The 13,202-nt window shown below is 56.3% G+C and overlaps 1 protein-coding gene across 1 annotated transcript; it reads left to right on the plus strand.

Annotated features, from left to right (window-relative positions):
* Positions 1 to 3,931: 3,931 nt before the first annotated feature.
* On the plus strand, positions 3,932 to 8,833 carry LOC126066077 (RIMS-binding protein 3C-like). The gene has a single exon (XM_049866898.1). It carries the CDS (start codon positions 3,932 to 3,934, stop codon positions 8,831 to 8,833), a length of 4,902 nt encoding a protein of 1,633 aa, XP_049722855.1.
* Positions 8,834 to 13,202: the final 4,369 nt, after the last annotated feature.

Consider the following 13,202-nt stretch of genomic DNA (forward strand, 5'->3'; position numbering starts at 1 on the left):
GAGCCATAATTCTGGGTGTCCCTGTTACTCACCACTGCCCAAAGGCATCTCCTACAGCATACCAGGGCTCAGGGAGGCCCAGCTTGAGAAACATGAGTACAGAGGAAAGTACAGAGCCCAGAGGGCCACGTGCTGAGTGAACACACCATGTGCTTCTCTGAGCCTCAGTCTTCCTGCCTGCAAAATGGTACCAAGGTCATCTGCCTGTCTACCTGGGGGGTTACTGTGTAATAGAGAGAGCCTGTCTGACAGTAGAAACCCAGGAATATCAGTCACAGAAGAGGCTGTGTGGGGCAGGGAAAGTTCACATGGGGGGGAGTCTGTTGGTGGCTCAGAGCTAGATAGCCTCCTCAGAGCTGCAGAACCTAAGTTGTGAGAGTACCATAGAGAAGTAAAGGGTTTCTAATGTGAGGCCAGGTCAAAGTCTGACTATAGATGATCAGGACACCAGGAGTCCATCCACCATTTGGCACCAGGGGCAGGAAGGGCAGGAAGGAGGTTGTGTACAATCAGGACTAACAAGCGATGCAGATGGTCAGGCAGAGAGGCCGTGTGTGTGTGCATGTATGTGTGTGCTTGTGCTTGTGCGTGCACGTGTTCGTGCATGTGCGTACACGTGTTCCTGCATGTATGTGCACTTGTTCCTGCATATGTATGCATGTGTTCCTGCATGTTCATGTATGTGCATATGTGTTCTGCACCTCAGGTTCTACAGATGTCCCACCAACATCTCATTCTGGTCCAGCCTGAGGCCTCTGCCCCAAGTCCAGATGGGTGGGCCAGACCTCAGGGCTTCAGTTCTTGCTGCCAGTACAAGCCGAATACAGGAGGTAGGTAGAGCAGAGCAGGCAGTGCCCTCTGCTCTTCCTTCCACCTGGCCCTGGGTCCCTCTCCCACCTACCTCTCCTCAGAGCCTATTCTGGGAAAAGAAGCAGCCTGGAGAGTCAGGGAAGGCTTCTGGAGGAGGGAACTGCTAAGTCGAGCCCCAAGAACAAGACAAGGTTATTAGTAGGTGAGTGGACAGAAACAGGCATTATGCAGGACTCTCTGACCAGCCGGATGACCTCAAGCACAATTTTTTTTTTTATTGTGCTTTAGGTGAAAGTTTCCAGCTCAAGTTAGTTTCTCATACAAAATTTATATACACATTGTTATGTGACCCTAGTTGCTATCCCTACAATGTGGCAGCACACTCCTCCTTTCCACCCCACATTTCCGGTGTCCATTCAACCAGCTCCTGACCCTCTCTGCCTTCTCCCCTCGCCTCCGGGCAGGAGCTGCCCATTTAGTCTTGTGTATCTACTTAAACTAAGAAGCACACTCTTCACGAGTATCATTTTATATTTGATAGTCCAGCCTAATCTTTTTCTGAAGAGTTGGCTTGGGGAATGGTTTTAGTTCTGGGTTAACAGAGAGTCTGGGGGCTATGTCTACTGGGGTTCCTCTAGTCTCAGTCAGACCACTAAGTCTGGTCTTCTTACATGAATTTGAGTTCTGCACCGCAGTTTTCTCCTGCGCTGTCAGGGACTCTATGTTGTGTTCCCTGCCAGGGAGGTCACTGGTGGTAGCCGGGCACCATCTAGTTCTTCTGGTCTCAGGCTGATAGAGTCTCTGGTTTATGTGGCTGTTTTTGTCTCTTGGGCTAACATTTTCCTTGTCTTTGGTGTTCTTCATTCTCCTTTGCTCCAGGCATGTTGGGAAATTTATGCATCTTAGATGGCTGCTGGCTAGCTTTTAAAACCCCAGACACCACTCACCAAAATGAGATGCAGAACATTTTCTTAATAAACTTTGTTAACGAGCACAATTCTTGATCCACTGGAGCTTGAGGCTTCTCATATGTCAAATGGGCATAGGAGGTTGCTATGGATTGAATTGTGTCCCCAAAATATGTGTTGGAATTCTAACCCCTACGCCTGTGGATGCAATCCCATTTGGAAATAGGGTTTTATTTGTTATGTTAATGAGGCCATGGCAGTATAAGGTGTGTCCTAAACCTATCATTTCTGAGAAGCAGAAACAAATGAACACAAATGGTGATCCTGTCATGCCTGGATCACCAAGGGCCTGAGGAACGCCAGGGCTGCAGAAGCTGAAAGAGACAAGGATCTCCCTCCAGAGTCAGCAGAGAGAGAGCTTTCCCCTAGAAATGGCCCCCTGAATTCAGACTTCCAGCCTCCTGAACTGTGAGAAAACACATTTCTTTAAAGCCATCCATTTGTAGTATTTCTGTTAACAGCAGCACTGAGACAGAGGTTTAAATAAGAATGTATGGCACACACTTAGCACTGAGCAAGACAAGTGGTAGGTACTTGGTCCACCATGGTGTCTGCTCTCTTAGTGTCTGGAAAAGTAATGCCAGGGAGAAGAGCACATGCAAAGGCCTAGAAGTAAACAAGAGCCAGAGGGAGTCTTCAGGCGCCTGTAAGAAGGTGGCAGGGGCCCAGGCAAAGCCCTGGACAGAAGATAAAAATTTACACAGACCTCGATGCAGCTCTTACCTGACACCTGGCCTTGGGCCATGGAGTCTTTCCTGTTCTCCAACCCTGGAAGGCTGCGGCTCTCAATACATCCATGGTGCAGACAGTGGGAGAGGTGACAACCTGCCGTGGTCACCCAGACAAAACGTGGAAGAGCCTGGAAGGAAACTCAGGTCTCTCTGACCCTTCCCACCTGCCATGAGGACTCCTACCTCACTGAACCCTCACATAACACAATGGACTCTCAAAGTGGGAAGGGAACACACAGCCCAGAGTAGAGTGCACTATTAGCCCATTTTACAGATGAGGGCATGGAAGTGATACAGGAAGCTGAAGGGCTGTTGGACTCCAGAGGCTGACAAACCTTGCCACCAGGCCACACTGCCCCTTGGAGGGCTATGGAAGGCTCACTGACCTTGCTAACTCCAGGGAGGTGACACAGGGACTGGGCTGGGCACACAGGGGCCTTGGGCTTTACCTTACCGGAAAGCAGGCCAGACCGAAGAGTGAAGTGAACCCTGACGGTAAACCTGAGAGGCATAGCAGGTCTGTTTTCTCCCTTCCCTCTCTCCTCTCTGACTGGCAGTCCCCCCTGGGGACTCCATTTGACTCTCCTCTCCTTCTTCAGTTCCAAAATGCAAGGCTCCTTTCTGGGAGAAAGTCTGCCCCCTTAACACTGGGCAGATGGGATCAGTGTCCAGGGACGCTGGAGGCAGAATTTGCAAGTTCGAATCCCTACTCAGCTACTTCTGTGACCATAGAGAGCGCCATATCTCTCTGAGCTTCCTTGAAGGACATACAAAGATGAATCAAGAACAGGCAGGTCAGGGTTTCAGGTAACTTTTCCAGGCTACTGGGAGGGCAGGGGCCCTCCAAATACACCCACCCCAACCACCCTCCCTAGCGGAGGCCTCAGGTGGGGGCATTATCCTACTGTCCAGGCCAAACACACCACTTGAACCCCCTCCCCACCCCAGGCCAGGCCAGCCCCAGTCAGCTTACACTCCAGCCATGATCTTCCCTCACACAGCCCCTTTCTCCAGGTCCCAGGGGATAGGTCAGGGGCTTCCCACTGAGGGCCTTGGCCTGGAAAGGATTGCACAGTGCCTGGGAGGGTGCTTGGGACAGGTCACAAAGGAGTTGGTGCCAGGAGCAGGAAAAGGGGGAGCCAGAGGGCAGAGACCCCAGGCATCCCAGGAGGGAAACTGGCTGGATTGAGCCTGGGCATAGGGAGCCTGAACCAGGCTAGACAGACAGCCGGAAGAAGGGCGCAAGTCGCGCGGCCCTCAGAGGTGGGGAAGACCTGTCCAAGGGCGGAAGGGGCGCGCGGAGACCCACAGGGGGAGCCGGAAGAGGCGCGCGGGACGGTTGGCTGCGGCCCGGGCGGTGGCAGTTGGTGAGCGGCGGCCTCGGCCAGGTGAGGTCAGGCATCTAGCCAGGCCGCGGCCACCATGACCAAGGACTATCCCAACCCCTTGGGGGGCGGCCGCGCGTCACCCAAGAAGCCGGGTAGCCCGGGCCCGGCGGCAGCGGTGCTGGAAGAGCAGAGGCGAGAGCTGGAAAAGCTGCGGGCCGAGCTGGAGGCGGAGCGGGCGCGCGGGCGGGCGGAACGGCGGCGCTTCGCAGCCCAGGAGCGCCAGCTGCGAGAGGCAGGCGAGCGGGAGCGGCAGCAGCTGGCGGACCACCTGCGCTCCAAGTGGGAGGCGCAGCGCTGCCGGGAGCTGCGGCAGCTGCAGGAGGCAGTGCTGCGGGAGCGCGAGGCCGAAATCCGGCAGCTGCTGCGCTGGAAGGAGGCCGAGATGCGGCAGCTGCAGCAGGTGCTGCATCGCGAGCGCGACGGTGTGGTGCGCCAGGCCCGGGAGCTGCAGCGCCAGCTGGCCGAGGAGCTGGTGAACCGCGGCCACTGCCGCCGCGCGGGGGCGCCCGAGGCGGCGGCCGCACAGTGCCGTTGTCGCTTGCAAGACGTGTTGGCGCAGCTGCGCTGGGAGACCGACGGCGAGCAGGCCGCGCGCATCCGCCACCTGCAGGCGGAGCTCGACGTGTCGCGCCAACTCTTCCTCAAGTACATCCTGGAGCACTTCCCCTGGCGCCCCGCTTTGTCAGCGCCACCCGAACCCCGGGCCGTGCATGTCTCGGAAGAGCCGCAGCCCGAGGCCGCCAGCCGCCGCCCAGAGCCAACCTGTCGACGAGGATCACTTCACAGCTTGAGCACCGGCACCCGCGTGCGCTCCCGCTCCCTTGACTTGGTGCGCACTGCACGCTCCAGCTCCTCCGGTGGCCTGCTCCCCACGCGCGCCAGCTCCGTAGACTCCTTGTCCCCCGCGCAGTCCGGCTCCCTCGACAGCACCTGGAGTCGTCCCAAGGACTCCAAACCCGAGGAGCGAACCTCCTCCTTGCCAGATGCCTCCATCCCGGATTCCCCGAGCCCCCAGCCGCCGCCGCCGCCGCCGCCACCACCATCATCATCACCACCGCCCCCGCCCCCGCCCCTGCCACCGTCGGAGCACAGAAAAGCTGGTGACCCGCGAGGCGCGGAAGGCTCGGGGAGCCAGGCCTGCGAGGCCCTGACCTCCTCGCTGAGCTTGGACTATCCTGCGCTGGTGAAACGGAACTCGGAGTTGGCCGAGGCGCTGCACGTGCTGGCCCGCCGCTGCTCGGTCCTGAGCGAGGAGAACAGCCAGTTGCGGCGCGCCGGCTTCCCGGACCAGGCGGACGAGAAGGTGAAGCAGCTCAAGGTGAAGAACGCGAAACTGAGTGGCCTGGCGCGGCGCCTGGAGGACCGCGCCCGCAAGCTGCAGGAGACCAACTTGCGAGCGATGAGCGCGCCCGTGCCGGGTGAGAGCCGCGCAGACCTGGGGCTGTGCCAGGCCTTCGTGCGCCAGTGCACCCGGGACCTGGCAGAGCAGGCGAGCGCGCTGCAGGCCAAGGACAAGCAGATCGAGGAGCTGCGGCAGGAGTGCCACCAGCTGCAGGCGCGCTTTGCCTCCGGCCTCGCCAGCTCCCCGCTCCCTGGAGGCGGCGCCCCTGGCACACAGTTGCTCAGTGTCAGCGACTTGGACCGGCTGCTGCGCGAATCCCAGCGGGAGGTGTTGCGCCTGCAAAGGCAGCTGACGGTGCAACAGGGCCAGGGCGGCGCCCGGGCCCAGGCGGGCGTCCAGAGCGCACCCTGCGAGGAGGCGCGGCGCCAGGTGCAGGAGCTGGAGTGCGAGCTGGGCGCGCGGCGGCGCGAGTGCGAGGAGCTGGGAGCGCAGGCGGCAGCTGCGCGGCGACGAGGCGACGAGGCCGAGGCGCAGCTAGAGGCGGCGCTGCGCGAGGGCGCTTGGCTGGCGGAGGAGAACGCGCGGCTGCAGGCCCAGGCCGACTGTGTGCGGAAGGTGGAGGCCGAGAACAGCGACGTGCGCGGGCAGCTGGGCCGCGCGTGCCAGGAGCGCAACGCCGCGGGTCTGCTGGCGGAGCAGCTGCTTCAGCAGGCGGCGCGCGGGCAGGACAGGCAGCAGCAGCTGCAGCACGACCTGAAGAATGCCCTGCGGGACCTCCAGGCTGCCCGGGAGGAGATTCAGGCACTGCAGTGTCAGCCCCAGGAGGCCACCCAAGTCCCTAAGTCCCAAGCCAGGGGCAGCAGAAGGCCCAAGCACCAACCAGGGCTTGAAGACCAAGCACTCTCCCCGCCCAGCAGGGACAAGCAGAACAGGGAAGCCTCACCGCCAGAGAGCCAAGTTGCCCTTGGGAAGCCAGCCAGTGATCCCCAAGTACCAACCAGAGTCCCTGCTGACTGGCCTCCAGACTCTAGGCCCCAGGCCAGGAAAGCCAGCTCTAACTCCTCCTCAGAGATGGAGTCCATGTGGGCCACTGTGCCATCCTGCCCTAATCTGGACTTGGACACAGCAAGCGAGGTGGATGACCTGGAGCTGGACAATGTGTCCCCTACCCTGGACATAGGGGGCTTAGAGGCCCACACCACCTCCAAGCTCAAGATCTTCCTGGCTCGATATAGCTACAACCCATTTGAGGGGCCTAATGAGCACCCCAAGGGGGAGCTGCCCCTCACAGCTGGGAACTATCTGTACATCTTTGGGGACATGGATGAGGATGGCTTCTATAAGGGGGAGCTTGAGGATGGCCCACAGGGGCTGGTGCCCTCCAACCTGGTGGAGCAGGTCCCAAACAGTGACATTCTGGACTGCCTCCCCTCCAAGTCCCCCAACCTTGACCCCATTTCACTCCCAGCAGGGCAGGGCAGAGCTTCACAGGAAGACACGAGTCTCAGCTTGTTACCTGGGAAAAGCCAGGCTGCGGCAGACACGGGGTCATACCCGGTGACCAAGGTGGGCTCCAAGACAGAAGTGGCAGTGGGGATCGTGGATGCCACGATGGAAGCCTACCGACTGGGATTGCTGCAGCATGTGGGGGAACCTGGCTTTTCCAGAGCCCTTCTAGGGTGCAGGGGGCCCCTCTGTGTGGCCCCCATGCAACTAGGCCTGCAGAGTGTCACAGCCACATCTGTCGAGATCACCTGGGTCTGCAGCAGCAGCAGTCACCCCCACATGGTGTACCTGGATGACCAGGAGCACGCGCTGACCCCAGCAGGTGTGAGCTGCTACACCTTTCACAGCCTGTGTCCTGCTACCAGATACCAGGCACGGGTGGAGGTACAGTTGCCATGGGACTTGCTGCAGCTACCCTGGGAAACCATGTCCTCCACCATCACCTTTGCCACGCCCTTGGCTGGACCCCCTGACCCTCCACTGGATGTATTGGTGGAGCACCACTCCTCACCAGGCCTCTTTGTGGTCAGCTGGCTCCCTGTGACCATCGACTCAGCTGGGTCCTCCAATGGGGTCCAGGTCACAGGCTATGCTGTGTATGCTGATGGGCTCAAGATTGCCGAAGTGGCTGATGCCACCGCTGGGAGCACCCTGCTGGACTTTTCACGGCTGCAGGTACCCTTGACATGCCAGAAGGTCTCAGTTAGAACCATGTCCCTTTGTGGTGAGTCCCTAGATTCGGTGCCAGCCCAAATTCCAGAGGACTGTTTTACCTGCCACCGATTGCACAAGACCTCTCCCTCTGACTACACCTTTGGCGACCCATCTACCTGCAGAGTCACCTTCCCTGTCTGCGCTCAGAATCCATTACTAGCTCCTCTGAGTGCCAAGGCCAATCCCCACGCCCCCAGAAGCTGTGGGGGGCCGCAGGTGGAGTTTCTAGGAGCATTCCCTGAAGAACCCCCAAGGAGGTGGTCCCCAGTGCCCACACTGAGTTCAGAAGGACAGTGTCCATGTTCGGGGGCTAGCAGCCAAGCCCAGGGGCCCCGAGAGGCCTGGGAGGTCTGCAGGAAGGACCTGCTCTTCCAGAAGAGTGTCCAGGACCACAGGCAGCCACTACCCGGCAGCCAGGCTGTGGGGGAAGAAAATCACTACCAGGACATGGGCACCAGCAAAACCCTGGCTCCAGGACGCATGCATCCCTCTCCTGAGTGTGGGTCGATGAAAACGCTGTGTCAGTGCAACGCTTCCCTGGAGAAGGCCCTCAGGCAAAAGCAAGATGCCCAGATATCTGGCCCTGCCCAGCAAGGTGCCAGCCAGCAGTATGTATCTGACTGCCACAAAATGTTGGAGGAGAAGGAAGTGTGTGTCCACGCATGGGGCGCAAAGCCGCAAGGGCAGAGGGAGGCACTCAGGACTCAGAGTGGGCAAGGACAGGCATTGGGGGGCAAGCAACAGCACCAGATCCATGAGCCGAGTTCGGTGCTGTGTCCAGCTCTGTCCAGCAAAGTCATTGAGATGTCTAGGGTTGACCCCACATGGCTGGGGCAGGAGTCGGACTCTCCAGCCAGGGTCTTCGTGGCCCTCTTTGATTACGACCCCCTAGTGATGTCTGCCAACCCTCAGGCTGCAGAGGAGAAGCTGGCCTTTCAGAAAGGGCAGCTGCTGAGGGTGTGGGGGTCTCAAGACCCCAATGGCTTCTACCGAGGAGAGTGTGGTGGGCAGGTGGGCAACATCCCTGGGCACCTGGTGGCCGAGTCAAAGGCGGGTGTGGAATGGACCAATGGGAGGCGACATCTGCTGGCTCAAGGGCACTTGAGCTCTGTGGGCTCCTTCCCCATGGCTCAAAGGAACCCCAGGAGACTCCCATCATGGACCCCAAAGACCATGATGGCAGCTCTGGACTATGACCCCAGAGACAGGCAAGCGGAGGGCCGGGCAAAGGACAAATTGGCTCTGAGGGCAGGGGACATGGTCACAGTCCACGGGCCTGTGGACGACCAGGGATTCTACTATGGGGAGTCAGGAGGCCACTGGGGCCTGGTTCCAGCCCACCTCCTGGATTACATGTCCTTCCACACGGAGTGAGTGAAGATCCAGTCAGGGTAGAGCCTCTGGCTCCCCACTCCCAGACCAAGAAGACAGCAAGCACTTGGACCTTTACACTCCCCCCCATAGTCTCCATCAGCAGCATCTGCCCCAAGTGCCACAGTTCAAACCGATGGCCCTACCACATGTCCCCTTACCCCTGAGAATGGCAGGGCTTAGGTCCGAGTGGAGTCGTTTCCAAAAGAAAACAAAACTCGAAGCCCCAAGAGTCTGTTGGACCATACATAACGATAGTAGGTATTTTGAGAAGTGCCTTTGTCTGTGGTCAACTTGTGTTTTCTTGAGGAGTTTGACATCATTCATCCATTTCCTTGTATGAAAGTCTCAAGAAAAGTCTGCATCTTGAAAAAAAAAAAAGTGATCAGAATGTTATTTTCCTATCTCATGTTCAGCCCCTCATTAAAATGTTCTTAGAGAAACAATATTTTAGAAGTTAAAACACAAAGAAAACACAACCCTGTCTTCCCTGCCATCTCTCTTTTGTCCAGGGGCCTAGCTGGGGAGTGTAGGGCACCCCTGGACTCTTTGGGGTGAGCCCAGCTCGAGGTCTGCCAGCCAGCCAAGCTGCAAAGTGGCCACTAGCCAAGCTGAGAAGCTGGCTCCCAGGCTCAGCAGGGCCAGGCCTCCGTGAGGGTGTCTGTAGGCTGGCTGCGTCACTGTGAGCCCTCGGTGGCAGGAAGGGTGGATGTCTCTGGCTGGTGTCCCACTCCACATGGCTTTGATGGACTCTCCACCAGGAGCTTTGGAGGGTCCCCCCTCAAGGAGGGCATATCCTTCTTTGCCCCAGTTTACAGACGAGCCACCTAAGGCTCAAAGGAGCCCCCCTTGTCAAAGGTCACAGAGCTTGGGAGCTGCGTCCTCTCATGGTCTTCCCAGGCCCTCTGGGAGGATGGAGGTGGGAGGTCCAAGAGGGGCCGTCATCTGTCCCAGCTTCTGTTTGATGCCCAACAATGATGTCAGGTGGGGCATTTCTGAGTGGTGCAGTTCCTGGCTTAGTTATGAAGGGGGCTGCTGAGAAGGCTGCTGGCTTGGAGATGGGTCCCTGTGGAGGTTGTCTAAAGACCTCGGCATGTGTGCCTACTGTCCCCAGCTTCTTTAAGGAGGCTCCCCAAAGCTTGCCCTGTACTGGGCACCCTGGAGTCTCCATCTGATCCCCAGATCCCTGCATTGGCCCCTGGGCTGAGGCCTGGGGGTACCCAGCAGGGATTGCGCTGATAACCCTGGTGGCCATGGGGTGTTTGGGGCACGCCCCAACGTTCCCACCTACCGTCTTAGGAGTCCTGGCTTTGGGCTGCATCTGTGTTTACAAAGGCAGTGTGGGAAGACAGTGTTTTCCCAGAGCCAGGGCCCTGGGGGAAAGGACAGGAAGGGTTGGAGCACGGACCTGGTCTGTGGGAAGTTGGTGGATTGGGTCCCAAGAGTTCCACCACACTGTCCCTGGAGCTGAAGGCAGGAACAGGGAAGGGGCAGGACCAAGGGGTGTCTCAGAGTGGCACACTGGTGGTGCATTATCCGCAGAGACCACATGGGCTAATGGGGTGCGGTGGGTCTGTTCACACAAATTGACCGCTGTGAGCAGAAGGCAGCAGGCTCAGGAAGGGCGGAGCCGGCCTCGCTCTTCCCCGACTGTGGGCCTGGCTGGTCTCCTGGCAGGCTCAGTAACTCATCTTTACAGGTGGGAAAACGGGCTCAGGGGCTCTGAGCCACTGACTGAAGAAGGGAACTCCTGAGCCTCCACAGGCAGCCACTGCCTTCCTCTTTTTGTGCCAGTGACCCACAGCCCCAGTGCTGAGCACAGCTGAGAGCACCAGCTTTCGCCATTTTCAAAGCGCCAGACCTGTGGTGAGACCACGCCCAAAGAGGAGCCTGAGGACAGAGCAACAGGACAACTTCTTCATGGCTCATGGGTGCCAGTCAAGGGAGCTTGTGGACCACCCAGGGCTGAGGGGTGGGGATAAGTGTGATTCCAGAAAAGTAACTACAATCTAGCAGGACATTTGTTCGCTACCATTGAGCCACTCTGACTCATGGTGACCTCATGCACAAAAGAACGAAACGCTGCCTAGTCTCGCACCATCCCTATGATTGATTGATCTGTAGCAGATCAAACCATTGTGATTCATAGGGTGTTCATTGGCTGATTTTCTGAAGTAGATCTCCAGGCCTTTCCTCCTAGTCCCTCTTAGTCTGGAAGCTTCACTGTAACCTGTTCAGTATCATACCAATACACAAGCCTCCAATCACCGATAGGTGGTTGCCATGCACAAGGTGCCTTGGCTGGAATTGAACCTGGTTCTCCCACATGGAAGGTGAGAATTCTACCACTGCCCCCTAGCAAGAGACTGTTGTTGTGTGCCATAGAGCCGATCTCTGACTCACAGCGACCGTAAAGGCAGAGTGGATTGCCCGATAGGGTTTCCAAGGCTGTAATTTTTATGGAAGGAGATCGCCAGGTCTTTTCTCCCTCAGAACCCCTGGTGGGTTTGAATCTCCAGGCGCTTTAATCATTGTGCCAGTAGGGCTCCTTAGCAAGAGACTAGAAACTTGAATTCACGCACTCTCAAAATGAAGGACAACAGGGCAGGGCCTTGCTCTGGCTTGTTCACTGTCTGGCACACAGTGTTGCTGTTAGTTGCTGTCTTATTAACAGAGTGCTGCTATAACAGAAATACCACAAGTGGGTGGCTTTAACAAATTTATTTTCTCACAGTTTAAGAAACTGTAAGTTGAAATTCAGGATGCCAGCTTTACGGGAAGGCTTTCTCTCTCTGCCGGCTCTGGAGGAAGGTCCTTGTCTATTTGAGCTCCTGATCCTGGGCGATATTCATGTGTCCTGGCATCTCTCATCCTCCATCTCTGCTTCCTTAATCTCCTCTTTTTATATTTTGTAAGAGATTGACTCAAAACACATTTTACACTAATCCTGTCTCATTAACATAAAAAGGACAACCCATTACCAAATGGGATTATAGCCAAAGGCATAGAGATTAGAATTTACCACACATATCCTTTTTTTTTTTTAATTAACTTTTATTGAGCTTCAAGTGAACGTTTACAAATCAAGTCAGTCTGTCACATATAAATTAATATACATCTTACTCCTTACTCCCACTTGCTCTCCCCCTAATGAGTCAGCCCTTCCAGTCTCTCCTTTCGTGAAAACTTTGGCAGCCTCCAACTCTCTCTATCCTCCCATCCCCCCTCCAGACAGGAGATGCCAACACAGTCTCAAGTGTCCACCTGATATAATTAGCTCACTCTTCATCAGCATCTCTCTCCCACCCACTGTCCAGTCCCTTTCATGTCTGATGAATTGTCTTCGGGGATGGTTCCTGTCCTGTGCCAACAGAAGGTCTGGGGACCATGACCGCTAGGATTCCTCTAGTCTCAGTCAGACCATTAAGTCTGGTCTTTTTATGAGAATTTGGGGTCTGCATCCCACTGATCTCCTGCTCCCTCAGGGGTTCTCTGTTGCGCTCCCTGTCAGGGCAGTCATCGGTTGTGGCCAGGCACCATCTAGTTCTTCTGGTCTCAAGATGATGTAAGTCTCTGGTTCATGTGGCCCTTTCCGTCTCTTGAGCTCTTAGTTGTCGTGTGACCTTGGTGTTCTTCATTCTCCTTTGCTCCAGGTGGGTTGAGACCAATTGATGCATCTTAGATGGCCGCTTGTTAGCTTTTAAGACCCCAGACGCCACATTTCAAAGTCCACACATATCTTTTGAGGACACAATTCATAACAGCTGCTGAAGAGTGGTCTCCGACTTACGGCAACCTTCTGCATTAGAGAACAAACAGGTGCTTGGTTTTGTGCCATCTGCTTGACTTTTTATATGTTGGAGCCCATTGTTGTGGCTATTGTGTCAATCCATATCATTGAAGGATTCCATTATTTTCACCAACCTTCTACTTTACCAACCATGATGTCCTACTATGTACCAACTAGCACATAAAACCAAAAAATAAACCCGTTGCTGTCGAGTCAATTCTAACTCATAGCGACCCTAGAGGACAGAGTCGAACTGCCCCAGAGAGTTTCCAAGGAGCACCTGGTGGATTCGAACTACCAACCTTTTTGGTTAATAGCCATAGCACTTAACCGTTATGCCACAAGGGTTTCCAACTAGCACGTAGTATGTCCTTCATAAATGTGTGTTGGGTTCCTGAGTGGCATAAATGGTTTGTGCTTGGCTACTAACCAGAAGGTTGGGATTCAAATCCATCCAGCAGCACCACGGAAGAAAGGCCTGTTGAGCCGCTTCTATAAAGACCAAGAAAACACTATAGAACTCAGGTCTACCCTGTAACACATGGGGTCATCATGAGTTAGAATCAACTCTATGGCAATGGG

This window comes from Elephas maximus, chromosome 22 (genome assembly GCF_024166365.1).
Source record: "Elephas maximus indicus isolate mEleMax1 chromosome 22, mEleMax1 primary haplotype, whole genome shotgun sequence".
In the NCBI taxonomy this organism is placed as follows: Eukaryota; Metazoa; Chordata; class Mammalia; order Proboscidea; family Elephantidae; genus Elephas; species Elephas maximus.